The sequence below is a fragment of the Leptodactylus fuscus genome, chromosome 4, assembly GCF_031893055.1.
Source record: "Leptodactylus fuscus isolate aLepFus1 chromosome 4, aLepFus1.hap2, whole genome shotgun sequence".
Classification (NCBI taxonomy): Eukaryota; Metazoa; Chordata; class Amphibia; order Anura; family Leptodactylidae; genus Leptodactylus; species Leptodactylus fuscus.
The window spans coordinates 14,957,921-14,984,522 of record NC_134268.1 but is presented as its reverse complement, the minus strand read 5'-3'; the positions used below and the strand labels follow the sequence as shown (position 1 = coordinate 14,984,522).

At 43.5% G+C, this 26,602-nt stretch overlaps 1 protein-coding gene across 1 annotated transcript in view; it reads right to left on the bottom strand.

Moving 5' to 3' along the window:
* Positions 1-10,610: 10,610 nt before the first annotated feature.
* The window catches only part of ST3GAL1 (ST3 beta-galactoside alpha-2,3-sialyltransferase 1), a 115,321-nt gene continuing 99,329 nt past the window's right edge, over positions 10,611-26,602 (bottom strand). The window contains exons 6-9 of the mRNA XM_075270085.1: positions 25,294-25,473; positions 19,736-19,781; positions 16,370-16,489; positions 10,611-14,852 (exon numbers count right to left, since the gene is read on the bottom strand). Coding sequence (XP_075126186.1) covers positions 14,679-14,852; positions 16,370-16,489; positions 19,736-19,781; positions 25,294-25,473 — 520 coding nt within the window. The 3' untranslated portion in view covers positions 10,611-14,678. The remainder of the gene's footprint in view (positions 14,853-16,369; positions 16,490-19,735; positions 19,782-25,293; positions 25,474-26,602) is intronic.

Sequence of the window (26,602 nt, the reverse complement as noted above, 5' to 3'; positions counted from 1 at the left end):
TGCTAGGCTGGAAAGCTGAAGACAAACAGCTCTTTTCAGAGCTACACTGCAGGAAGAGTATATAGACTCATCCATATATACACTCAACCTGCCAAAACTTCAGAAAAGACCATTTTAGGGCTCAAATTGATTACAAGTGGTCAGGGGCGTAACTACCGTGGTAGCAGCAGTAGCAGCTGCCACAGGGCCCGGGCCATTAGGGGGCCCGGTGACAGCCGCTACCGCTGCGGTTTTTTTTTTTTTTTTAAAGTCCGTTACGGGCCCCATTCACTTGCCGATCCTGGCTGGGCCGGGATCGGCAAGTGACACCGCGGGGCCCACAGAGGCTATCATTATACTCGGGGGTCTTTGCAGACCCCCGAGTATAATGATCGGCGCACCGGGAGGGGTAAGGTAACATAAAAAACAGTGTTACTTACCTCTCCGCGATCCTGCCAGGCCTCCGTCATTTGTGTCTGACGTCTCTGACGTCACATGACCCAGGCCAGCTTCCCGGGTCATGTGACGTCTGACGTCATTAAAGCTGGACAAGAGCGGACAGGACAGCCGACAGGAACAGGTAAGCAAATGTCTCTGTTCTTTTAATGGTTTTAATCCCCCGGGTCTCCGATTATTATACTCTGGGGTCTTTTCAGACCCCAGAGTATAATAAATGTTTATAGGTGTCCACAGTGGGACATATGGGGACACTATGGGGGATAATACTGTGTGTGCAGGGGCACTATAGGGGTTAATAATACTGTGTGCATTGGACACTATAGGGGTTAATACTGTGTGTGCAGGGGCACTATAGGGGTTAATAATACTGTGTGTGCAGGGGACACTATGGGGGATAATACTGTGTGCATTGGACACTATAGGGGTTAATACTGTGTGTGCATTGGACACTATAGGGGTTAATACTGTGTGTGCATTGGACACTATAGGGGTTAATACTGTGTGTGCATTGGACACTATAGGGGTTAATACTGTGTGTGCAGGGGACACTATAGGGGTTAATACTGTGTGTGCAGGGGACACTATTGGGGATAATACTGTGTGCAGGGCTTACTAAGGGACATAATAGAGTGCGGAGGAGGGGGTCAGTCGAGGTCTTCGGCATCGGTTTGGGGAGGGGGGGCCCCATGTCAAAAGTTCGCCACGGGGCCCCGCCATTCCTAGTTACGCCACTGCAAGTGGTATACATTATATACCTGTCCCATAGGGGTGAGAAGAAAGCTTCACACTGTCATCACCTGTAAACATCTGAAAATGCATCAGGGTATCACAAAGGGACGGGGACAAGGACGGGGACGTGGAAATCCAGCTGGGGATCCAATGGCTACTGGAGAGGGGCAGCCAGCAGTGCCATAACGTCAAGCAGGGTGCAGAGTACAATACTGACGAGGCCCGAGCACCAGGAACCGATGTTACAGTGGATAGCGGATATTGCATTCAGCGACATTTGCACCAGCCAGTCAGCCGCTACCTCCACGCCTGTAGTAACACAACAGTCTGCCTCTCCTGTTTCTATTCTATTCTATTTCTATAATGTCTGTTCACCTGTCCTCTATAGTGACACAAACACTAGAACCCCTTGACCTCAGATTTGGCAGATAAGTAAATTGGGTGCCCGGGAATGTTTTTGTAACGGTGTTGACCTTGTTGGTGTTGACCGGAGCACAGTGTTAATGTCAGGACGTTGCTATTGCCACAGTTACAATGGGGGCAGATTTATTATTAGTTTTCTGACTTACAAGATATGAAAAAGTTGCAATTTTATGCACAAATTGTCTATACAAAGAAAATTGCTACTTTTTCCTCTTTTATGCCCTGCTTGCTTTGCTGAAAGGAAATGATGAATCCATTGTATATGACTATACATATATACAGTATACAGCTCGCTGCTTGTTGTTCTCTTCTTAGCATTGATTTGTATCCAGAGGATATTTCTCTCTCTCCCTTTGTATCTCTGTGTGTATACACTGTATATACAATGTTTGTATAGCAGACTGATTCTAGTCTATAGACATGTAGATAACCTTGTTTATTTGCGTCTCGCCTTTATGATGGGACTTGGTGTTCTCGCTGCAGGTTTATTAATAAGTCATTGACCTCATTATTCTTGGGTCATGTTCTCTCTCCTGATAAATGTAAATGGAATATATACCGCACTTCGAGATTTGCATTTTATGAGTCCACTGCGCTCTACTACCTTGTCCCAAGGCGCCGGGTACAATATTGGCACTTATATAATACACACATAGTGACACTGTATAAGGCAGCTGATGTGGATTGTAATGATATGGTACATTGTATTTCTCTAGCGCCATTTGTCCCCCAACCCTCCTGTACTAACACCAGCAGGTCAGAGGCAGGAAGTGTTGTCATAGGGACACATTACAGACTAAGCTCATTAAATACTGATAAGATAGCGGTTACCTATAGTACACACGGCCGCACCTGCTGGACTTCTGCATCAAGTGCCAAAATTGGGTTAGTGGTTTGTTCTGCATGAACAGTTTTGCACCCCAGAGATCGGGTCTAGATGGCAGTGGGATGGGGTGAAATGACTCTAACCTATGCCCCCCACTAACGCCCATAGATCTGGGCCAGTCATAGTGACAGCACTACGGAAGTCAGCTAAAGTGGCCCCATAATAGAGGATGTGACATATTCTCTAACATAGCACCATCTACAGGAGGAGGAGGCCGAACTGCCCCTATAATGGTAGACGCTAAGTCCAATAGTACAAAATAGGGACTACTATGATGCCCTCATATATGGTGCCAGCTTAAACGGGTTGTGCAAGACTTCAAAAACATGGCTGATTTCTTCTCAGGAAGTGACACCCGTTGGTCCCATGACAAAGCCACATCTCCATCCCATCAGATAAATAGCGCAGAGCTGCAGCATGGCCATGGGACCAACGGGCGTGATGTCACTTCCTGAGAAGACAGCAGCCATTTTTTTGAAGTCATGCACAACCCCTTTAAGTGCCCCCATCACAGTGCTCAGGTATACTCTTGTGGGAGAACAGGGGATACAGGGTCTCGCCTGTTCTCGGACATGACAGGCACATAAATATTCCTGCTACCCTAATGTATTTTTAGGCGCCTCCTCTGGGCTCCGATTATTATACTCCAAAGCCTAAAAACATAAACATTTATAACAACTTTGTGTTCCCGAAACAAATTTTCTGTTGAACCTCACAAATATTGCATTTAATACTGTAATTATTTCTGCCACCACTAGGGGGAGCTCTGTACATAGAATTATCTAATGATAGAATCTGTATAAATTCCTGTGCAGTGAGCTCCCCCTAGTGGTGACTGCAGGGAGACAGAATTGTATCATTGACCTCTATAACTTTGTGAAGGAGAGTCGGGGATTTGGAACAATGTATCGGAGCTCTGGTCTCTATTAGGAATTTTGGACTTATTTAGCGTTATTACAGGGGCACTTACCTGCCCCAAACTACCACCGTTAACCCTTTCATCAAAATAAGCCACATAATTGCAGTCATATTACTAAATACTATAGCCCCCCTACACCTCCAGGTATACCTTATAGTCAGCCATTGCCCCTCCAGACCATCCTGGATAATGAATATCATGATTAACCCTGTCTTTATCTTAGATCACCATGAATGTTTAACCCTTACAGGACTCTATATAAAATGAAATGATGCAATTTATTTAGAAAGTTGCATATTCTGTCTAATAGGGGGAATTTTGTCAATTCAAGAAACTGACAGCAGAGGAAAATGATTTAAATTTGCAATTTTCGCCCATTGCAGTACCGCCTCTCACCACTGCGGGCAGCACATGGCTTCCATTGCATCGTCCCCTTCTCAGATCAAGTGCTCTGAACTCCAGACTTTGCATTGCTATTACTTAGGACAGAAACATCAAGTGCGATGGGTTAAATAGTAGAAGAATTCCAAGGGGAGGTTTACTATATAACCTGGAAATATCCGCTGCTGCAAACCCCTTAAAGATGCAAAAACCAATATGGCCGAGGGGTGAACACATGCACCAAAGCAAAAGGTCTGAACAGACTGAATAAATGCAATAACTAAATGTCTGCAGAATGACTGTGGTGTGTGCACAGGCGCAAGGCGTTACAGTCAGTGGTAACATGCTGCCATCTAGTGGTGGAATAACAAACTATCAAGGCGCTAGGGAAGGTTGTGTTTTATGAAAGATAATCTATAAGGAAACGGCGGAATATGATAAATCACTCGATCTTGTAGATACTGTAATATTTTATCAGCCAATATGCTAATTAAGCTCTGTGCTGTCAGATGGGCGGTCTCAGGCATCTGCTCCAGCCTAGGACCGCCCACCTGACAGTAGAGAGAAAATTAGCATATTGGCTGTTAAAACTAACAGCACTGATCAATCAGGAACGGAGGGGGTTAGAGAAAAAAATTCTAATTGCTCATCCATGACACATATAAAAGGGAACATGTCAAGCCTTAAAGGGGGGAAAGTTGCAACAATGGTCCAAAAATTTACCATTCCCCTGGTCAGTCTCCCTAAACTATACCCTGTTTTATTCCATGTTCCTGGCACGATTACTGTTACAGCAGATATTTGCTTTACAGCAGGCACCTGCATATAAGTCATGTACGTTAGACGACTGTAGGAGCGTAGTGAGCATGCTCAGTGCCGTCGCTGTGCCCACAGAGGGAGGAGGAGCCGAGCTGTCCCATTATCTACAAGATGGCCTGAAATGACGGATAATATAAAAATGTTTCCATTCAACTAATGATTTTTATGTAGCGCAGGTAGCGCAATCTATACAATGGCCGGAGAGCTGACTGTTCCGTCCTAATATGTGAAGGGCAAATAGAGGACGATGGATGAGATTCCTCCATTTTCTTCTCTGGCTTATTAATATGGGGAGAGGAAGTGTATACAGTGTAACAGCTGAGGCATCAGGCATAGGATTGCCCCATGGTTACAGGATTGCCCCACCATGACCCCGAAACGTAACAATATCACAAAGAGGCCTGCGACCGCACAGCCCCTGCACTTCTATCTTCATAGTGTAACTAAACTCCTGATTTCTGGCAGTTGATACATTTTTTAATAGAATTTGTTATTTGTGGCTCCTTTCGGTGAAATCCTGCACTTTATTCCTTCCCTTGTTTCTCTATTGCCAGCTGGGAGCTGTAGACGGGCATCACTAGGTATACGGCACTTGTGTAATGCAGAGAAGCAGAGTGTGGGAGGTCACATCAAACACTTAGATCCATGTTATAACATAGAACATCAGTTCTGGTGTCTTATAAAGGAGGAGATTCTCAGATTCCATACAACACTAACCTGTGACATACCCAGAGGAATCACTGGTTGTGAATACAGCCTGTATACTGCTTTCTCTAGGCGTACAAGCTCTAGTATAATACAGGGAAGGTGAGGCTGGGGGGGTCACTTCAAAGTTTTATAACATAGGACAAAAATATGCAAATCTATTCTCCTGGATGGAATTAGGAGAACAGAGTGCACTCTGTACACCACCCTATAGAGGGCGGCATCCTTAACATCATGAACAACTCAGTTATAAAGTCTTTTAATCATAATGTGGATTTAATTGCCAAATCAGTATTTCTGTCCCAAAAGGAACAGATTCCCAGCTATGGACAGCGCTGTTTTGGCCTATTGGGCATCCTCAGCATAGCGCAGGGATACTGATTCGGCAGAGTGAGAGACTACAGACCAGGGTATGGGGGCACTCGTCCACATCAGGGAGAGTGTGTGCCTACATAGGTGTACGGAGACTTACAAGTTATTCCTGCTCCACTAGGGATTATGGGTAAAAAAATATGCAAATCTATTCTCCTGGATGTAATTAGGAGAACAGAGTGCACTCTGTACACCACCCTATAGAGGGCAGCATCCTTAACATCATGAACGACTCAGTTATAAAGTCTTTTAATCATGATATGGATTTAATTGCCAAATCAGTATTTCTGTCCCAAAAGTCCATAGCTAGGAATCTGTTCCTTTTGGGGGGGGGCACTTCATACAGCTTTATCTCTAGTATTTTATAACATAGGACAGTGATTCTGGTGTCTTATAAAAGATGAGATTCCAAGATTTCCGATAACACCAACCTGTGTGATTTCCAAGGAATTACTGGTTGCACTAGGTGTACAGGCTCTTGTATAATACAGGGAAGCCGAGGCTGGGGAGGGGGGCACTTTATCGTTAGTACTTTATAACATAGGACAGTGATTCTGGTGTCTTATAAAAGATACGATTCCAAGATCTGATAACACCAACCTGTGTGATTTCCAAGGAATTACTGGTTGCACTAGGTGTACAGGCTCTTGTATAATACAGGGAAGCCGAGGCTGGGGAGGGGGGCACTTTATCGTTAGTACTTTATAACATAGGACAGTGATTCTGGTGTCTTATAAAAGATACGATTCCAAGATCTGATAACACCAACCTGTGTGATTTCCAAGGAATTACTGGTTGCACTAGGTGTACAGGCTCTTGTATAATGCAGGGAAGCTGAGGCTGGGGGGGGGGGGGGGCACTTTATACAGCTTTATCTCCAGTATTTTATAACATAGGACAGTGATTCTGGTGTCTTATGAAAGACGAGATTCTCAGATTTCATACAACACCAACCTGTGAAATTTCCAGAGGAATTACTGGATGGAAATACAATGTATACACTGCTTTCTCTAGGTCAGTGATTCTTAACCAGGTTTCGATCAAACCCTAGGCCATATGCACGGTTCATTTTGTGTACCAGTAAAAAAACATAGACCTATGTCTTGAATTTGGAAAAAAATCATATTTGATGTATCACTAAAGAAGGGTTCGGTGAATGTGCCTATGAGACTGGTGGGTTCGGTACCTCAAACAAGGTTAAGAACCACTGATCTAGGTGTACAGGCTCTTGTATAATGCAGGAGAGCTGAAGCTGGGGGTGTCACTTCAATCAGTCAGATTTCAGCCTTTTATAACATAGGACAGTGATTCTGGTGTTGTGTGAATGATGAGATTCTACCTGTAACACTACTAAAGCTATCACCTGCTGTAAAGGGTTTTCTGAGACACCTGGAACCCCCACAGATCAGTTAGTTTAGGCTGCAGCATTTGGGTGAGGGCTGCGCCATACCTAGGGATGAGCTACTGCTCGATCATGTGACCAATGAAGGTGACATTATCAGAGCTTAAAGAGACCTCATGAGTGACGTGGCTTCTTCAGACTTCTGATCGGCTGGGTTTCAAGGTGTTGGACCCCCACTGATCACATATTGCTGATCTGTTCTAAGGATAGGTCATCCATATTTGTATATATCAATATGGAAAATCCCTTTTGCGTTGCATCAAAGGCGTCTGATTTGGTTCCGATCCCTCTTGGCGTTCCAAGGTCTCTTAAAGAGCCGGACGTTGACTTAAAGGAGCCCCCTCCAGTAGGTGGCGCCAGTGCTATAGCTCTCCTTCCCTATGAGATTTGCCGGTACCTCCAGGGATGTATGGGATTGTGTAATGAGACGGTTTTATAGATTTCTTCCCATTTCAGGATTTTATTTCTACAAAGTCCAGACATAATAATGAATCTGGCCCTCCGCTGATAATTTTTATGATGAGCGAAGACATTAGTATCAATCTCGGGCGTCACATCCAGGAGCCGCTCCGCTTGTATTCTTCATGATCGCCATCTGTTCAGGCAATAAAAACGTCTGATTCACATCCATGAAATAACATTATCTGTCTGAATAAAAGTGATGTATGGCATAGGAGACAAATGGGGGGAGGGGGTGCGGGGACATGAGGAACGCAAGAGAAAGGATACAGTTATAAAATAATAATCTGTAGTGACATCATCCTGCAGGATCTGATATCTAGGCTGTGACATCACCATCTAATCATATACTAACCTGGTATACGGACTGTGACATCATTGCACCGTTCACTAATATCCTCATTCAATAACAGATTGTTACATTGTATCAGGCGGTGACATCACCATCTATCCTCTGAGCAGCTTGGTACATAGATTGTGACCTCACTACACTACTCCCGGACATTGCAATCCCATCACTGACTGTGACCTCACCGCACCCTTGACATCATCATCCAATCACAAACTGAACTGTAATATAGACTGCACACGTCACAACTTTTGAAGAACAGCGTGCTGTGCCGTGGCAAATTTAGCTCCACCCACTTTTATGTTGATTCCGCCCCTTTCTCATTAATTTTTCATGTGTCCCCACACAGTATAATCTTCCTACAGTCACCCCCACATTATAATGTTCCCTTCCAACAGCCCCACAGTATTAAGTTCCTCTCCTGTTTCCCCAGGTTAAACAGCTGAAGTGGGACATTAAACTGGGGACAACTAGAGGCAGACAGATCTCTACTCCCATGGTTTAATGTACCCCTTAAAATCCTCCCAGTTTAAGAGCCCCCCTTCATCTACCCTCAGTTTCATGCCCCCCTCCATCTCTGCCCCCAGTTTCATCTCCCCCCTCCATTTCTCCCAGTTTCATATCCCCCTTCATCTACCCCTCCATTTCTCCCTCAGTTTCATATCCCCCTCCACCTGCCCCTAACCCTTCAACTCTGCCCCCAGTATCACATCCCCCCTCAACTCTGCCCCCAGTTTCACGTTCCCTCTCAACTCTGCCCCAGTTTCATGTACCCTCTCAACTCTGCCCCAGTTTCATGTACCCCCTCAACTCTGCCCCAGTTTCATGTCCCCCCTCATCTCTGCTCCCAGTTTCATGCCCCCCCTCAACTCTGCCCCCAATTTCATGCCCCCCTATCTCTGCTCCCATTTCCATGTCCCCCCTCAACTCTGCCCGCAGTTTCATGTCCCCCCTCATCTCTGCCCGCAGTTTCATGCCCCCCCTCAACTCTGCCCCCAATTTCATGTCCCCCCTCATCTCTGCCCCTGTATAATGTTCGCCTTCCACAAATAGTACACCACACACACATACTGTCTCCAACCTGCATCTCCCATTCCCCCTCCTCCCTCTCAGTACCTTAGACTACACATCTCTCCATCTCTTGACAGCACAGGACACTGACACACCCACCGAGTTACATGACCGTATGATGTCACACAGGTCCTTGTACAGTAGTGAAGTTTTCCCCCAATCACCACCTGCTCTTATCCCGGTTACAGCCTGTTATCTGTTATAAGAGCAGATGATGATCGGGGGAAAGATTGCTAATAAGTAAAACACTTCAGGGACATGCGGTAAGCTGCACGGGACCAGAGCTTAAAATCGGAAAAGTCCCGCTAAATGTGGGACGGTTGGGAGCTATGAGACTGTAACAGTCAGTGACATCATCATCAAGGTGCAGACTGACCTGTTATATAGACTGTGACATCATCGCGCCATTCAGTAACATCACCATCCAATCACACACTGATCTGTTATATAGACTGTGACATCATTTTACCATTCAGTGACATCACCATCTAGCCACATAGACTGTGACCTCACTACACCTTTCACTGACATTACCATCCAATCACAGACTGACTAGTGATTTAGACTGACCTGACTAGTGACATCATCATTCACTTGCAGATTAACCTGTTCTATAGATTGTGACACATTTGTTGACCCCACCATCCAGTCACAGACTAACCTGTTCTACAGACTGTGACCTCACTACATCATTCACTGACATTACCTTTCCCAGACTGACACGTGATTTAGACTATGACATCATCGTACAAACCTGTTATACACAGTGTGCTTCTTTATTGCACTTATTCTGATGTCAGCATACCTTAACAGATGATCATACAATGTGACATCACAGTATTTATTAAGTGACATCATCATTTCATTACAGACTGTGTGACCTCACTACATCCAAGCACAGACTGAGCTCTTATATGGGGTGCACCACTGGGTGACATCACTGCACCATTCAGTGACATCATCATCCAATCACAGACTGATCTGTTATCTGGGACATAACTGCACTCATTGTGACATCATTATCCAAAGACTGACCTGTTACGGTGCCCGTGATCTCATCGTTATATCCACATCCAATCAAACAACGACCTGTGACCTCACTGCACTCATAATGACATCATCATCCGCCTACAGACTGACTCGTTACATTGTGAGACATCACATTCTACAACGGACTTGCGACAGAACGCGCGACCTGACTGTGCCCAAATTATCTAACTTTTGGATTATTGAATGTCGGACCAAGAATTTCAGACACCATTAAATAAATTAAACGACTCCGCTTAAAATGAATTTTTTTTTTTAATCGCATTTTTATTTTCATTTCAAGTAAAATAAACGTGTATAGTCATTTGGAATAGGAAACAATAAAAAGCGAAATTTCACAAGCGACTTTGGTTTTCTACACAAAAAAATTTTTTTAAAAATTTTTTAATTTTTTTTTTTTTTTTTAGAAAAACATTTTAATTTACAAAAACAAAACAAAACAAAAAAAAAATCACATGTAAACCATCAGAGTATGAAAGTGACACAAGAAGGCAGAGAGGCCTCTACTCTCTAGTTTTGCAGATGTTCTGGCCCCTCATGAGCCACAAAAAAATAAAATAAAAAACATCAGATGTTGGGTCACTGGACCACAGGATTATTCATTTTTGGGGAATATTAAAATTTTCTTTTTTTGATGTAACTGTGTCCGACTAGAAGAAAGATCTCTCACATGGTCCTGTGGAGTCAAGACCATTGAAAAAATGTTTGCACATTTAATGAGTAATTTTCTTGCAGGACTTGGTAGCAACTTTTTGATTTTTTTTTATGTACATGGCGAACCCCATATAGGGCTCACCATCTACATTTCTCCCTATCAGTACGTCTTTGGAGTATGGGAGGAAATCCACGCAAACACGGGGAGAACATACAAACTCCTTGCAGATGTTGTCCTTAGCGGGATTTGAACCCACTGAGTTGCCCCCAACTTTTTGATATTTTTAGATTCTTCCTATAGCCACCTCTGCGTTACTATCTTCTTTTGCACTTGGAGGACTCAGTGTTGGTTACTCTTCGCATGCGTGGGGGTCAGTCTACATGGGGTGTCTTGGCCCGGACCATCGTTTTTCACGAGGCCACCCCGTCGCCACTGTTTTGGCCCTTGTTACTGGGTTTAACCCTATGGGTGCAGGGCACCACACAAGCTTTCATATATTGATGTCTTTGGTAAACCTGGTGTGATGATGCCCAAAGGGCCAGATTGCAATTTTTTGATTTTTGTGGCTTTCAGATTTTTGGGAAACTCTACAGATTTTGTATCCTATTTTTAGATTGTTATTCAATTTGCCCAAAAGACCTCTCTACCATGAAATGTCAATGGCCTGTAGGTGGTCAAATTGGCATCTTCCTTATACTGTAAATAGTGTCATGAGTCAACATGACTAGACTTAAAAAGTAGATGAAAAACATTTAAAATTTTTTAATCTTATTTATTAAATTTCAGCCAAATTAGTGCCAAATTCCTCTGTGTGTACATACCCTTAGGCCGGGTTCACGTGGGTTTTTTTGGTCTGGAGGCCGCCTCAGGTTCCGATCCAAAATACGAGTAGCTGCGACTGGATGGCGGTATCCAGTCACGCATTCCGCTCTGGATTAGGCCCAATGAATGGGCCTAGTTGGGAGGAGGGAGTGGCTTCAAGCGGATTCGTGAGGCGAATGAGAAGAATGAGCATGTCCGTTATTTTTTCCGGGAGCCGTTTGTTCTGGAACTGACTGGCTCCCATTGATTTAATTGATTTTGAGGCGGATAAGGCCTAAAAATCCTGACCAAAATACCCCATGTGATCTCAGCCTTAAAGTTGATTGTGGAGTAAACTATTCTATAGGAACTCCTAAGGTTCTCCATGAACTGGCTCGGTCCTCGTAAAATAGGGTGCCCATTGAGAAGCATTAATGGAACAAGGTAACGTAAGAGACCGCCCCCACCAGGACATCAAGCAATGGTCACAAGGTATGACTGGTGCAAAGATAGTCCAGAGTGGGCTACAGAAGTCCATTTATTGGGCTCTGGGTGGCAGACAAGACACATGGTCTCCATGGTCTTAACCTGTTATGGGTTAAGGGTTGTTCTAACATCATCATCATCACCATCATACATCTCTGAGCCAAGAACATCTATACTATTTAGAACAGACACTCAAAAACAGCTCCAAAAAGTTTGATGGCCCATATCTGGTAACACCTACAGGTTCTATAGGGAAAAACTTTGAAAAATATTTATGGCAATTTTAGTTTTCCACTTTTGGCCCATTCCAGATGACCATAATATGGCTGCCACACTTGGTGGCCATTGAGAAGCATTAATGGAACAAGGTAGCATAAGAGACCCCCCCCCACCACCAGGTCATCAAGGTTCTGGTGAAAGGAACCAAAACCATCTTAAATCTCTACCATGATCTAGATTCTGCCCAGTAGAAGTAGGCCCCAATGTTTTTGACGCAATATAAACTCTGATCAACGACCATATCACGGATTTGGCAGATCCTTCCACTAAGTTCTAAGTCTACCCCATACTTCAAGCCTCCGGTGGTCACTCTAGCAGCAAAAAAAATCACTATTCAAGAGATACATAAAAATACACATATTTGGCACAGGTGCTGAACTTGCAAATAGGGTAAAATACAGTTGAAGTGGTCTACAAAGACAAAAAGTTTCAAAAAGGATAACAGAGGTAGATGACATACTCTAGAACAGATGAGTGATCATTCAGTCTCTGCGACAGTGGAGGGTGCATAGATCAGCCGGAAAATACCCAAATCGGGCATTTACAATATTTTGGGGGGTAAATTTAAAAAAAATTGACCAAAAAAAGAATGTGATGTGACTAAATTTTTTAGATGTCCATGAAATTATAAAAGTCTACATCAATTTTTTTTTAACCAACAAAAATGAACAATATAAAAACATTCAATATTTGTTTGTTTTTTAACTTTATATAAAAAGTTGAACAATACAATAAAGGTGAACACTGCATAGTATTTCATCAATATTTGCACAGGTTTTACATCGAAATTAAGACAAAATTCCTCCCCCCCCAAAAAAAAACAAACAAAAAAACCTAAAACAAAAGAATGTTACATGTGAACAGAAAGATAATACTAGGTCATTCAAAAAATTTTAATACTACTTAAATTTTTTTTAGATAAAATGATGGATACTGTCAAGAAATCGTGTGCAAAATAAAAATTTTCAAAAAAGGCCACAGCATAAAAAATAATATGTATAAAAAAAAAAAACAGAATTTTTCTGACCCTTCAGGTAACATTCTTGCATTTGATGGGATCGTGGATTTGTGTTGCAGGCACAAAAGGCTAAACATACAAATTAGCCCTTTCTGTTGTTACGTAACGTAAAAAACATCACAATTGTCGATTTGGCCCTTGGATTTGACAAAGTGGCCGACGTTTCGTCAACCAAATGGGCCTGGTTGAAGATTTTGGGCATGGAAATACTGAAAACATTTCCCTTCTTTGGGAACCACATGGTGAGTGTCTTAGAAACTGCGCTCAGCTGTATCAAAGACTAAAAAGATCATAAAAATGGGCAATTTTAATTTCCATTTTTTATTTTTTTACTAATACTGTTATATACAAATTTAAGTTGGAAGAAACTCTTAAGAAAGCAGGAGAAAAACAAAAACTCCACGCACATGGCACTGATCAGATTCGAACCCAGGACCCCAGTGCTACAAAACAATGGTTCTAACCCCGGTGTCACCATGCCGTGCCAATTTTTAGCTTTAGTAGAGCTAAAAGAGCAAAAACAAGTTTCAAAAAATTCAGATATTTTTTTTTAAATTCTACAGCCGTACACCAATAACTTAACACAACAAAAAGAGCGCCCTATGTGAGGCAAAAAGATAGCTTAGAACCTACGGTGTGTCCATTATTTGGAATAAGCCCTTCAAAAATAAATTAGGAGTGCCCACCCCTTCCGATCGGTACCTCAGTGATACCCACCACAGTCACCTGTGAGCAATAAATAACAAGGACGCTGAGGTAAATAAGCAAAAACTATTTTTTAAAGCAAAGTTGTTGTTTTTTTGTAGTTTGTTTTAAATTTGAAAAAAATTTAATTTTTAAACCCAAAAACAAAATTGTTGTAAAAAAAAAAAAAAAAAAAAATTACAAAAAATTACAAATTTTATCAAGAATGGGGTCCAAGTCTTCAAACAAACCAATGAAATTGATCAACATGGTGTCCCCTCAACTCAGAGTAAAAAAAAACAAAGCAAATGTCGGGTGGAGATTTAAAGAAGTCAAGGATGAGAAGGTCCAGGTGGTCCTGGTTATAGACGACCAACATACATTGCATCTGGATGGTCCTCTAGATCCAAGGATATTGTCAAAAATTTTAGGAATCCATTCAAATCCGAACATCATAGAGACCAAGAGCATGAGGAACTATCAAGGATCTTGGGTTTCTCGATGGATCATCTCTATCAGGTGGTCTCCAGAAGAACAACGCGTCTTACTTCGAAGACCAGCCATGAAGGGTCCAACTGTTCTAGATTGTCGGCCATCGTGTTTGTCCCATTTCCACCGGCCCACAATCTTTTTTTTATTTTTTTATAGCGAATTATATCTCATTGCACAAAAACCATGTCACCACTGTCTTCGTGAACACCATAAATACGGATGCCAGATACAGGCGGATCCACCGTGTAGAGTCCTCCACTGGGTCATCTACCTCGGAAAATTCTGATTTTCTGGATAGAAGTAAGGTTTCCTAAAATTTCTGCTTCGAAGTTCCCGTCATGGACGCCGGTTTTTATGAATGCTCCAGCAGAGGCGTTGTTCTCCCAGTAATGATGCCAGTTTCCTTTGCTGTCGGCCCCGAAACCATACAAATCCACCTGGAGAAGGATTATTAAAAATAAATAAATAAAAAATTAAGACAAAAATTAAAAAAATGTTTACATAGGCCAAAAACCAAAAACCCAAACCCATAGCCTCTGTTTGTCGCAGTTCTACTATTAAAGAAATTTTCTTTCAATTTAAATTTTTGGGGTTTAAAAAATTGTTGACTCAAGTCCTTTAAGTGGAACCCCACGTTTTCAAAAAGGTCATTGGTGGCCAAGTAGTATCAGCTTGTAGCCTATGTAATCTTTTATTATGGAATTTAGTTTCCTCTCATACGTATTTCCAGGGCTTGGTGGCGACTCTGGGGCCAAAAAATTGGGCGGGGCCCTTAACCCACCTCTAGGACCCAGACCCCACGGGCGCCCAGTAGCAGCCATTCTCTACTAAGGTCTATGGGAGCCATGGAGACAAGCAAGTGACTCCCTAGACATGGCCACCTACATTGGGCAACAGTTGGTAGGATGGGGGTGCTGGCCCTCTATCTGCCCAAAGAGATAGAATTTGCCACCTACATTGGGCAACAGTTGGTAGGATGGGGGTGCTGGCCCTCTATCTGCCCAAAGAGATAGAATTTGCCACCTACATTGGGCAACAGTTGGTAGGATGGGGGTGCTGGCCCTCTATCTGCCCAAAGAGATAGAATTTACCACCTACATTGGGCAACAGTTGGTAGGGTGGAGGTGCTGGCCCTCTAACTGCCCAAAGAGATAGAATTTGCCACCTACATTGGGCAACAGTTGGTAGGGTGGGTGTGCAGGCCCTCTATCTGCCCAAAGAGATAGAATTAGCCACCTACATTGGGCAACAGTTGGTAGGGTGGGTGTGCAGGCCCTCTAACTGCCCAAAGAGATAGAATTTGCCACCTACATTGGGCAACAGTTGGTAGGGTGGGGGTGCTGGCCCTCTATCTGCCCAAAGAGATAGAATTTGCCACCTACATTGGGCAACAGTTGGTAGGGTGGGTGTGCAGGCCCTCTATCTGCCCAAAGAGATAGAATTTGCCACCTACATTGGGCAACAGTTGGTAGGGTGGGGTTGCAGGCCCTCTATCTGCCCAAAGTGACTGCATTTGCCCCATGTGCCCTCTTATAATCTGTCCCGGTGAGATTTCCTCCTGTGGCAGGGCTGGAATTTTTAGAAACTGGTAGGCGGGGCCTGCTTAAAGTATCTGCAGCCCAAGATTTTTAAAGGGAGTGTCACCAGAACCCAGCCGATCAGCCGCAGATAGATAGGTCAGGATCACCCAAAATGGTTCCCCCCCCCTTGTGAATCAGTGTCCCCCGTCGCTGTGTTTGTCACTATACAAATGGAGCAAAGAGGTAAGTGGCCCCGCCTTCATTGCTCCAAAGAGCTTAATTGACAAAAACAGCAATATCTCGGCAATGGAGGCAGCGAATAACAAGGGGAAAACACCGGCTAATTCAGGGGGCCCAAACCTATCTATCTGTGGGGTCCAGGTGACACTCCCTTTAAGTTAAGTTACACCTCTAATAGGTTATATAAACCGTACCTGGTCACAGATGTGAAGGGCAAATATAACAGTGAGTAGTCCAGTAGACGAATACCGGCCGTGGTTAAATAACCATCTGTCATTGACATATCGCATGAACTCCGGGTGGTAAACTAGAATCTGTAAAGAAATGAACACGGAAAAAAATACATCAATCGTTACAGCTGAAGGTATGGGCTTATAGGTCAAAAAAATAAATAAATAAATAAAAAATAAAATATAATAATTAATAATAAATAAATAATAATAATAATAATAATAATAATAATAATAATAATAATAATAATATTATTATATACATATATATATATATATATATATATATATATACTAGAGGGAGGACCCGGCTTCGCACGGGTATATTATATTTTATGTTTGTGTAGTGGCCCCATAAGAAATGTCCAATTTTGCACTGATGTATTTTGTATGTGGTTTCTGTGTATGTCCATAAGCGTCATGTGATTATGTGTATCTCATTTTGGATATCAGTGAAAAACCTGTGATCATTTGTTATGGATACCTGGAGTAAAGCTGTATCTAATCCTTCCCTGTGTAGTACTGTGTTTAGACGCAAGTATCTAATCCTTGTTGGTGTGGTACTGTGTGCAGATGCACATATCTAATCCTCTGGCGTGTGGTACTGTGTACAGATGTGTGTATCTAATCCTCCCCTGTGTGGCATTGTGTGAAGAGGCACGTATCTAATCCTCCGGTAAATGAAACTGTGTGCAGACGTGCATATCTAATCTTACGGCATGTGGTACTATGTGCAGACGCACGTATCTAATCCTCCCCCGTGTGGTACTGTGTGCTGAGACGCGTATCTAATTATCTGGCATGTGGTACTGTGTGCAGAGGCATGTATCTAATCCTCCAAAGTGTGGTACTGAGTTCAGATGCACGTATCTAATCCTCCCCTGTGTGGTATTGTGTGAAGAGGCGTGTATCTAATCCTACGGCATGTGGAACTGTGAGTAGACGCACATATCTAATCCTACAGCATGTGGTACTGTATGCAGACGCGTGTATCTAATCCTATGGCGTGTACAACTGTGTGAAGATGTGCGTATCTAATCGTCTGACATGTGGAACTGTAAGACGCGCGTATCTAATCCTACGGCATGTGGTACTGTGTGCAGACGTGCTTATCTAATCCTCTGGTGTGTGGAACTGTGTGCAGATGCGCGTATCTAATCCTCCCCTGTGTGGTATTGTGTGAGGAGGCGTGTATCTAATCCTACAGCGAGTGGAACTGTGTGTAGGTGCGCATATCTAATCCTACGGCATGTGGTACTGTGTATTGAGACGCGTATCTACTTCTCTGGCTTGTGGTGCTGTGTGCAGAGGCTTGTATCTAATCCTCCCCCATGTGGTACTGTGTATTGGGACGCGTATCTAATTCTCTGGCTTGTGGTACTGTGTGCAGAGGCTTGTATCTAAACCTCCAAAGTGTGGTACTGTATGCAGACACACGTATCTAATCCTTCCCTGTGTGGTATTGTGTGAAGAGTCGCATATCTAATCCTACGGCGCGTGGAACTGTGTGTAGACGCGCGTATCTAATCCTTTGGCGTGTGGTACTGTGTGCAGATGCGTGTATCTAATTCTTCCCTGTGTGGTACTGTGTGCTGATGCGCGTATCTAATTCTCTGGATTGTGGTACTGTGTGCAGAGGCATGTATCTAATCCTCCAAAGTGTGGTACTGTATGCAGACACACGTATCTAATCCTCCCCTGTGTGGTACTGTGTGAAGAGGTGCGTATCTAATCCTACGGCATGTGGAATTGTGTGTAGATGCGCGTATCTAATCCTACAGCATGTGGTACTGTGTGCAGACGCGTGTATCTAATCCTTTCTGTGTGGTACTGTGTGCTGAGACGCGTATATAATTCTCTGGCTTGTGGTACTGTGTGCAGAGGCATGTATATAATCCTCCAAAGTGTGGTACTGTATGCAAACACATGTATCTAATCCTCTCCTGTGTGATATTGTGTGAAGAGGCATATATCTAATCCTACGGCATGTGGTACTGTGTGCAGACGCGCGTATCTAATCCTCTGGCGTGTGGTACTGTGTGCAGATGCGCGTATCTAATCCTCTGGCATGTGGTACTGTGTGCAGATGCGCGTATTTAATCCTGCCCCATGTGGTACTGTGTGCTGAGACGTGTATGTAATTCTCTGGCTTGTGGTACTGTGTGCAGAGGCATGTATCTAATCCTCCAAAGTGTGGTACTGTGTGCAGACACACGTATCTAATCCTCCCCTGTGTGGTATTGTGTGAAGAGGTGCGTATCTAATCCTACGGCATGTGGAACTGTGTGTAGACGCGCGTATCTAATCCTACGGCATGTGGTACTGTGTGCAGACGCGTGTATCTAATCCTCCCTGTGTGGTACTGTGTGCTGAGACGTGTATGTAATTCTCTGGCTTGTGCTACTAATCCTACGGCATGTGGTACTGTGTGCAGATGTGCATATCTTATGCTCTGGTGTGTGGAACTGTGTGCAGATGCGTGTATCCAATCCTTTGGCATGTGGTACTGTGTGCAGACGCGCGTATCTAATCCTCTGGCGTGTGGTACTTTGTGCAGACGCGTGTATCTAATCCTTCGGCATGTGGAACTGTGTGCAGAAGCGCGTATTTAATCCTCTGGTTTGTGGGACTGTGTGCAGACGCGTGTATCTAATCCTCTGGTGTGTGATACTGTGTGCTGATCTGTGTATCTAATCCTCTGATGCGTGTATCTCAGTTTGGATATCAGTGTTGTATTGTGTATGTGGAGTGACCGTGTGTATTGCAGTTGGAATATGAGTGAAAGACTTGCAGGTTTGTATTGGCTAAGGGGGGGGGGGGCACTGTGTTTGGAATGCTGTATCTCAGCAACGGTACGTCCGAGCGAGTTGGAGTCTCGTCTTAAACCTTCCCGGATACCTGAAGTATCTCTGTGCCAAATTTGGTGAAGATCGGTCCAGTCGTTTGGTTCGCATTAGAGCACAGACAGACGGACAGACATTCATTTTTATAATATAGGGAGATATACACACACACACATACACATATGTGTGTGTGCATGGGAATTTTCAGCACAAACCCAGCTTAGGAGAAGCCTATAGCATTGGGCAGTATATCCCGGTTCGTGAATAGAATACGAGAGCTAAAGTGAAGACTGACACATATCTACAGAGTAGGAAAAGAGAGGGAGCGGGGGTTGTAACAGCGTTGCAGTGCACATTTAGATGCCATTCAGAGTCTGTAGAAAGCAGGATGACAAGCTTAGGATATTATTATGACTGGCTGTCACCAGATGGGGCACATCTATGCTAATACTATTGATACAGCTCATATCTTACAGCAACGTCTCACCTTGTCTTTGTTTACTTTAATCTTGCGTGGTACCGGAGCGTACGTGCTGGAAAATGTAAGAAACGGAATATTAGTATTAAGAAATAATTCAGTAGGTGCACCCCCCCCAAAAAAAAATCTATGCAGTTGTGATATCTGTCTCATAGAAAGCTGAGTGGGTCAATATAGAAACCAGTATGAAAGCTAGGTGACAATACACACACAACAGCTCGACACCGTGCTGCCCTCTTCTGGAAAACACGTAAAATTGCATAGGGTAACTGACCTCTGCTGGACAAGTCAGGTATTGCAGGAGAAACATGAACTGGAACAGAGTGTGCCCCTTTCCAAATTCTATATGTGCACAAACTAGAGTCACAAGAACAGGATCAGCAACCTTCAGCACTCCAGCTGTTGTGACACCACAAGTCCCAGCATGCAGTCTGGTTGTGCACATCTTAGAACTCCCATACAAGTGAATGGAGCATGCTGGGAGTTGTAGTTTCACGGTAGCGGAAGATGGACGACTCCTGCACTAGGGGATCCCAATGATAGCATTTACAATCCAAGCAAGCAAACCAATATCTGGAAAGGGCCCGACAAGTTATTATATGGGGTATCCAACCTAGCAAAGGGGCCTTTATACCCACACCCCACCCCTTTATCCAACAATATGGCTCCCTCAGCACTCCCTCAGCTATACCCCAGATACTAAAGATGATCGCTAGATAGAAGGTTAAAACTGCTATTAAATTAATTCACAAAAAGCAGCAAACAAAATAAAAAATAAAAAAAATTCAAAAAGTGGAAAAAAAAAGTTGTCAAATTCTTTACATCCACTAGGGGGAGACAAAGGTGTATATTTAGTATCCACATGAAACTGTGCGGAGCTTTTCGGCCTGAATAAAAATTCACGGAACTCTAAAAAGTTGTAAAACTTGGAGCAATATGGTCTTTCTACTGACTGGCAGTGGTAGCGAGTCCTTACAGAGTTGCAGTCACACGTCCTTACAGAGTTGCAGTCATGTGAGTCCTTGCAGAGTTGCAGTCATGTGAGTCCTTGCAGAGTTGCAGTCATGTGAGTCCTTGCAGAGTTGCAGTCACGTGAGTCCTTGCAGAGTTGCAGTCACGTGAGTCCTTACAGAGTTGCAGTCATGTGAGTCCATGCAGAGTTGCAGTCATGTGAGTCCATGCAGAGTTGCAGTCACGTGAGTCCTTAGAGTTGCAGTCACACGAGTCCTTACAGAGTTGCAGTCACACGAGTCCTTACAGAGTTGCAGTCACACGAGTCCTTACAGAGTTGCAGTCACACGAGTCCTTACAGAGTTGCAGTCACACGAGTCCTTACAGAGTTGCAGTCACACGAGTCCTTACAGAGTTGCAGTCAGATCGGATACAACTTTGCTATAACTTGGTGTCCGAGTTTCATTGGCTGATTCTAATAATTGGAAGTTGTATATCTGAAGTGGCCACCACGCCTAGTCCCTCGGCTAGTCACGGACATGAGATGTTTTGCTTTGTGATGGACTGTCAAGTCTTTCGGCAAGCTGAGATACATCCCGAGTCTGTCAGCAGAGGAGATTGAACAGGTTGGATTTCAACGCACTCTATGGTTCCTATCAAGATACTTCTGTGTCCTCATCTTAGAATTAAACAAATACTTGACCAACCTGGTCATCTTCAATCGAGAAAACATTCTTACATGTATGACCATAGGATCAGTCAACAGTAAATCTTTTATCACGTATTGACTGTTTCAACATGAACATTGAATAGGAATTTGAGATACTATTCTTGTCCAAGGGAGAAACAACAGGAACCAACCACAAGATGTCATCTGGTAAGGGCCACATAGAACATAACTGCTCGTTCTTGGGTCACTTGTGTCCCACAAACACATAGGAAAGGAACGATCAGATGATGGAACCTCAAACTTAGACCACCATGTCCGAAAGTCAACTGGAAAATCTTGATACCTCGAGTAGTCACCAACTCATCGTCTCTTCCATCAGGTGCCACCAGCACATAGGAAAGGAACTATCAGATGATGGAACCTCAAGCTAGACCACCATGCCCGAAGGTCTACTCTAGGTATCAAGATCTTCCAGTTGTCACCAACTCATCATCTCTTCCATCAGGTGCCACCAGCACATAGGAAAGGAACGATCAGATGATGGAACCTCAAACTAGACCACCTTGTCCGAAAGTCTACTCGAGGTATCAAGATCTACCAGTTGTCACCAACTCATCGTCTCTTCCATCAGGAACCACCAGCACATAGGAGAGGAACGATCAGATGATGGAACCTCAAGCTAGACCACCTTGTCCGAAAGTCTACTCGACTTATCAAGATCTTCCAGTTGTCACCAACTCATCATCTCTTCCATCAGGTGCCACCAGCACATAGGAAAGGAACGATCAGATGATGGAACCTCAAGCTAGACCACCATGTCCGAAAGTCTACTCAAGGTATCAAGATCTTCCAGTTGTCACCAACTCATCATCTCTTCCATCCGGTGCCACCAGCACACAGGAAAGGAATGGTCAGATGATGGGACCTCAGGATATCAATATCTTCTAGTTATCACCAACTCTCATCATCCCCTCCTTTACAGTAGTAAAGGAATGGTTAGATGATGGGACTTCAAGCTGGACCACCAAGTCAGTAAGTCCACCCAAGGTATCACGATCTTCCAATTATCAACTCTTGTCACCTCTTTCGTGAGGTCCATTCCTTAATCTCGAGTGACACATCAAAATCTGCTTGAGCCCAAGAATTTGGTGCCGGAACACAAGACAAAAAGACTCTACAAATCCCAAGGAAATGCCAATAAAAACTTCAAAGAAAAATCGACCCCACCATGTGAATCCTAAATCCATGAATAGAAGGTCTCGAGGACACAATGGTTTCCTGTTTGAGGACCCCACCCCAGGCAAATGTCGAGAGTCACGAGGGGGATTTACAAAATAAATGCAAAATGGGATCATTGTTGCACAAACCAGTAGCCCCTTGTGTCAGGCCGTGAAGGGGCAAGTCAGTAGACTGGAAGAGGCGGCAGCTGTGTAAGCGGGGCCTGTAATTCAATCATGCAGGAATCCTGGAGCTTCACGTCTCAACGCGGCCACTTCAAGCCAATAAACCCGAGCAAACAAGGGCCAATGTCTCACCTGAAGCCGAGACAAAGTGCTTTCTTATTAGGACCATTGAGAAGCCTGTAATGGATCCTAATCCACCCTTAATTACTGTATATAGCGTCGGAGGAGGTGAGGTCTGCACGGCGTACGGTAGGGGGACTTCTGGGGGTACAAAAACTGAAAACAAAATGTGGGATATCTATGTAATACAGGACAGGTCCTCCGGAACGAGAGACGCTCTTTGTAGGGACTTTCTATCCTAGTGAAGAGATGAGGATCCCGAACAGAGGACGTCCCCTCTATTAACCCCTCCAATAAAAAGTTTTTGAATCTGGACAACTCCTATATAGAGATAGTCAATTTACAAGAACATCCCTTGTTAGAAGGTTCACAGGATGACAAGGTGTTTCATAGTGATCCACGGCGATCACCTGTAATCTATGGTAGCAAGTGTTCAGTTTTACTACAGCACCACCACTGGTAAAACAAAGTACTGCACCTTGTACCCGGAACTAAAAATGATACCAATGTAATACATGGGAGTGCTGGGTCGTTTAGAAACAGATATACTGAGGCCAATAGATATCCTGAATGAGGGAAACCTGTAACCATAAGAAAGCTACTTGCTGATGCTTTCCACCAGGTAATAGAAGAATCACAAATCAAAGGAGGAGTGCAAAAGGATGAAAATAGAAATTTATACATTTTTACTGGCCCCGGCATAACCTTAAGAATATGAGTTCTCCCATCTAGAAACAGCGCCACACCTGTCTATGGGTTGTGTCTGGTATTGCAACTTTGCTCTACTGATGTTAAAGGGATCCTATCATTCAAACTCATTTTTTTCTTACTAACACTTCGGAATAGCCTTAAGAAAGGCTATTCTTCTCCTTCCTTTTGATGTTTTCTCCGCGCCGCCATTTGCTTGAAATCCTGTTTTTTGTCGGTATGCAAATGAGTTCTCTCGCAGCACTGGGGGTGGGACCCAGTGCTCAAACAGCACTGGGGGCGTCCCTAATGCTATGAGAGAACTCTCTCTAGAGCCGCCTCCATCTTCTTCAGCAACAACCTCGTCACGCGTCTTCTTCCGGGGCGTGAGGGGGGTCAAAATTCAATGCATGTGTAAGTCGGCTCGGGCATAGAACTACAGGAGCGTACTGCTCATGCTCGCGTAAGCGGACACAAAAAAATGGCCGCCCGCATGTGAAGTCGGCTCTGCCCGAGGCACAGCCAACTCGCGCGTGCATGCATTGAATTTTGACCCCCCCCCCCACACACACACGCTGGAAGAAGACGTGTGACGAGGCTGTTGCTAAAGAAGATGGAGGCGGCTCTGGAGAGAGTTCTATCGCAGCATTGGGGACGCCCCCATCGCTGTTTGAGTGCTGGAGCTCGTCCCTAGTGCTGCGAGAGAATGCATTTGCATACCAACAAAAAAAACAGGATTTCAAGCGAACGGCGGCGCGGAGAAGACATCGAAAGGTAGGAGAAGAATAGCCTTTCTTAAGGCTATTACAATGTGTTAGTGAGAAAAAAATGAGTTTGAATGATAGGATCCCTTTAATAGAGTTGAGCTGCAATACCGCACTCAACCTGTAGAAAGATGTGGTGCTGTTTTTTTCTTCTGTCAAAGAACAGAACTGTCTATAGGTTGATTGAGAGAATTAATATAAAATATTCACCAAAAACAGTCCAATAGTGTGAGTGTGATCCTAGTAATGTATCCGGAGGACTTTGCTGTGCGCAGTCTTATTTCTCCAGCCTAAACTAGGTCACAGATGACAGCTCCTAATTACCAGGCGGCTCCCACGTCTCAGCCAAAAAAATCCCAAATTCAGCTTTTTCTAGTCACTTTTAAGCTGTAGATTCTCCCCATAGTCTGTCCATAGCAGGATAAATATAAAGGTGAGGACGGTCTCGGCACGGGCAGCACCGCCGGATACAGGGCCAGCCATCTCTGGAGGGACTGCATGGACAATATCTAGAGAGCCTTCCTAGAGACACGGCCATGTTGTTCTAGTGATCAATGGGGATCTAAGTGGTCGGCCCCTATCCTATTGCTAATATGCCACCAATGGCATGACACACCCCTTTAAGAAACGGCTCTATTACATCTCCAGCCTGGGCGAGGTCTTGTATCCGCTGACCTCGCTGTCCATGTAACTGTCTGGGTAAGGATCATACATTTTGGGGTTTGGGATTAGTTGTGGCATTTTCATTGAATTCGGTTAATTGCCGAAACCATCACCTTGACATAAGGACGAGGACAAGGTCAAGGCTGGCCGAGCTCCCGCTATATCACATGGTGAACCCATTATAGGACATGTCTCTGGCTCTAGAATGGGGCCTAGTGGATCAGGAGTCCCTGACTATTGTATGACATGTAACCCAACACTGCCGTGATCTGTGTGTTTGTAGATCGTGGACACTACAATGTGACTTACAAGCTTATACTGCCGGTGGTCAGGGCGCTGACAACCCACTGGAGATCGAGGATCTTGAAAGGAATGAGGACCATGCTGACGTCCTCTTGTAGATCCCGCATACTCTCCGGATACACAAAGTGGTGAGTGGTCTTATTCCCAACGTCCTTCTCATACTTTGCAGTGGGACCCTGGTTCATCCTAAAGAAAGAGCAGATTCTGGTCAGACAACGGTTTACGGCACTTTGTAGACTATGGCGTTATTCTTACAGTCAGGTTACTGCAGTGTCGTAAGCACACAGCTGCCTACCAGATGTGAACACGGCTCTCTGCCAGATACACGGGAACATCACATTGTACAATCCACCCCCAACATATGTTTACCAAGCTAAAGTAAATTATCTAATTCAATTTGCATAGGAGACAATTATGGAAAGTGATTTTTATTAAAATGTCATTTGAATCTGCCAAAGAAAACACATTCATTATATCGTAGAGAGGCCGAGAAGAATGAGAAGAGGCCCCCGAGCCCCGAGACGTAACTGGATTTGGGAAAGGAGGGCACTTAATTGTAAATGACTTTGTTTGACATTTCATTTCCCATTTGCAGAAGGAAAATATAAATTTTGACAATTTCGGAGCCCGAATTCTGAACCCAGCAAAAGCAAAGGGATTAGGAAAATGACTCATAGGCTCGCGACAACAACCAATATATCAATAAATAATAGTATACAAGATTATACCCCTATAAGGCAAAAGGCAATGAACAAGAATATTAATATGAACTACTATAATACTGCCCCCTATATACCAGAATATAACTACTATAATACTGCCCCCTATGTACAAGAATATAACTACTATAATACTACTCCTATATACAAGAATATAACTACTATAATACTGCTCCTATGTACAAGAATATAACTACTATAATACTACTCCTATGTACAAGAATATAACTACTATAATACTACTCCTATATACAAGAATATAACTACTATAATACTGCTCCTATGTACAAGAATATAACTACTATAATACTGCTCCTATATACAAGAATATAACTACTATAATACTACCTCCTATGTACAAGAATATAACTACTATAATACTACTCCTATGTACAAGAATATAACTACTATAATACTACTCCTATGTACAAGAATATAACTACTATAATACTACTCCTATATACAAGAATATAACTACTATAATACTGCTTCTATGTACAAGAATATAACTACTATAATACTGCTCCTATATACAAGAATATAACTACTATAATACTACCTCCTATGTACAAGAATATAACTACTATAATACTGCT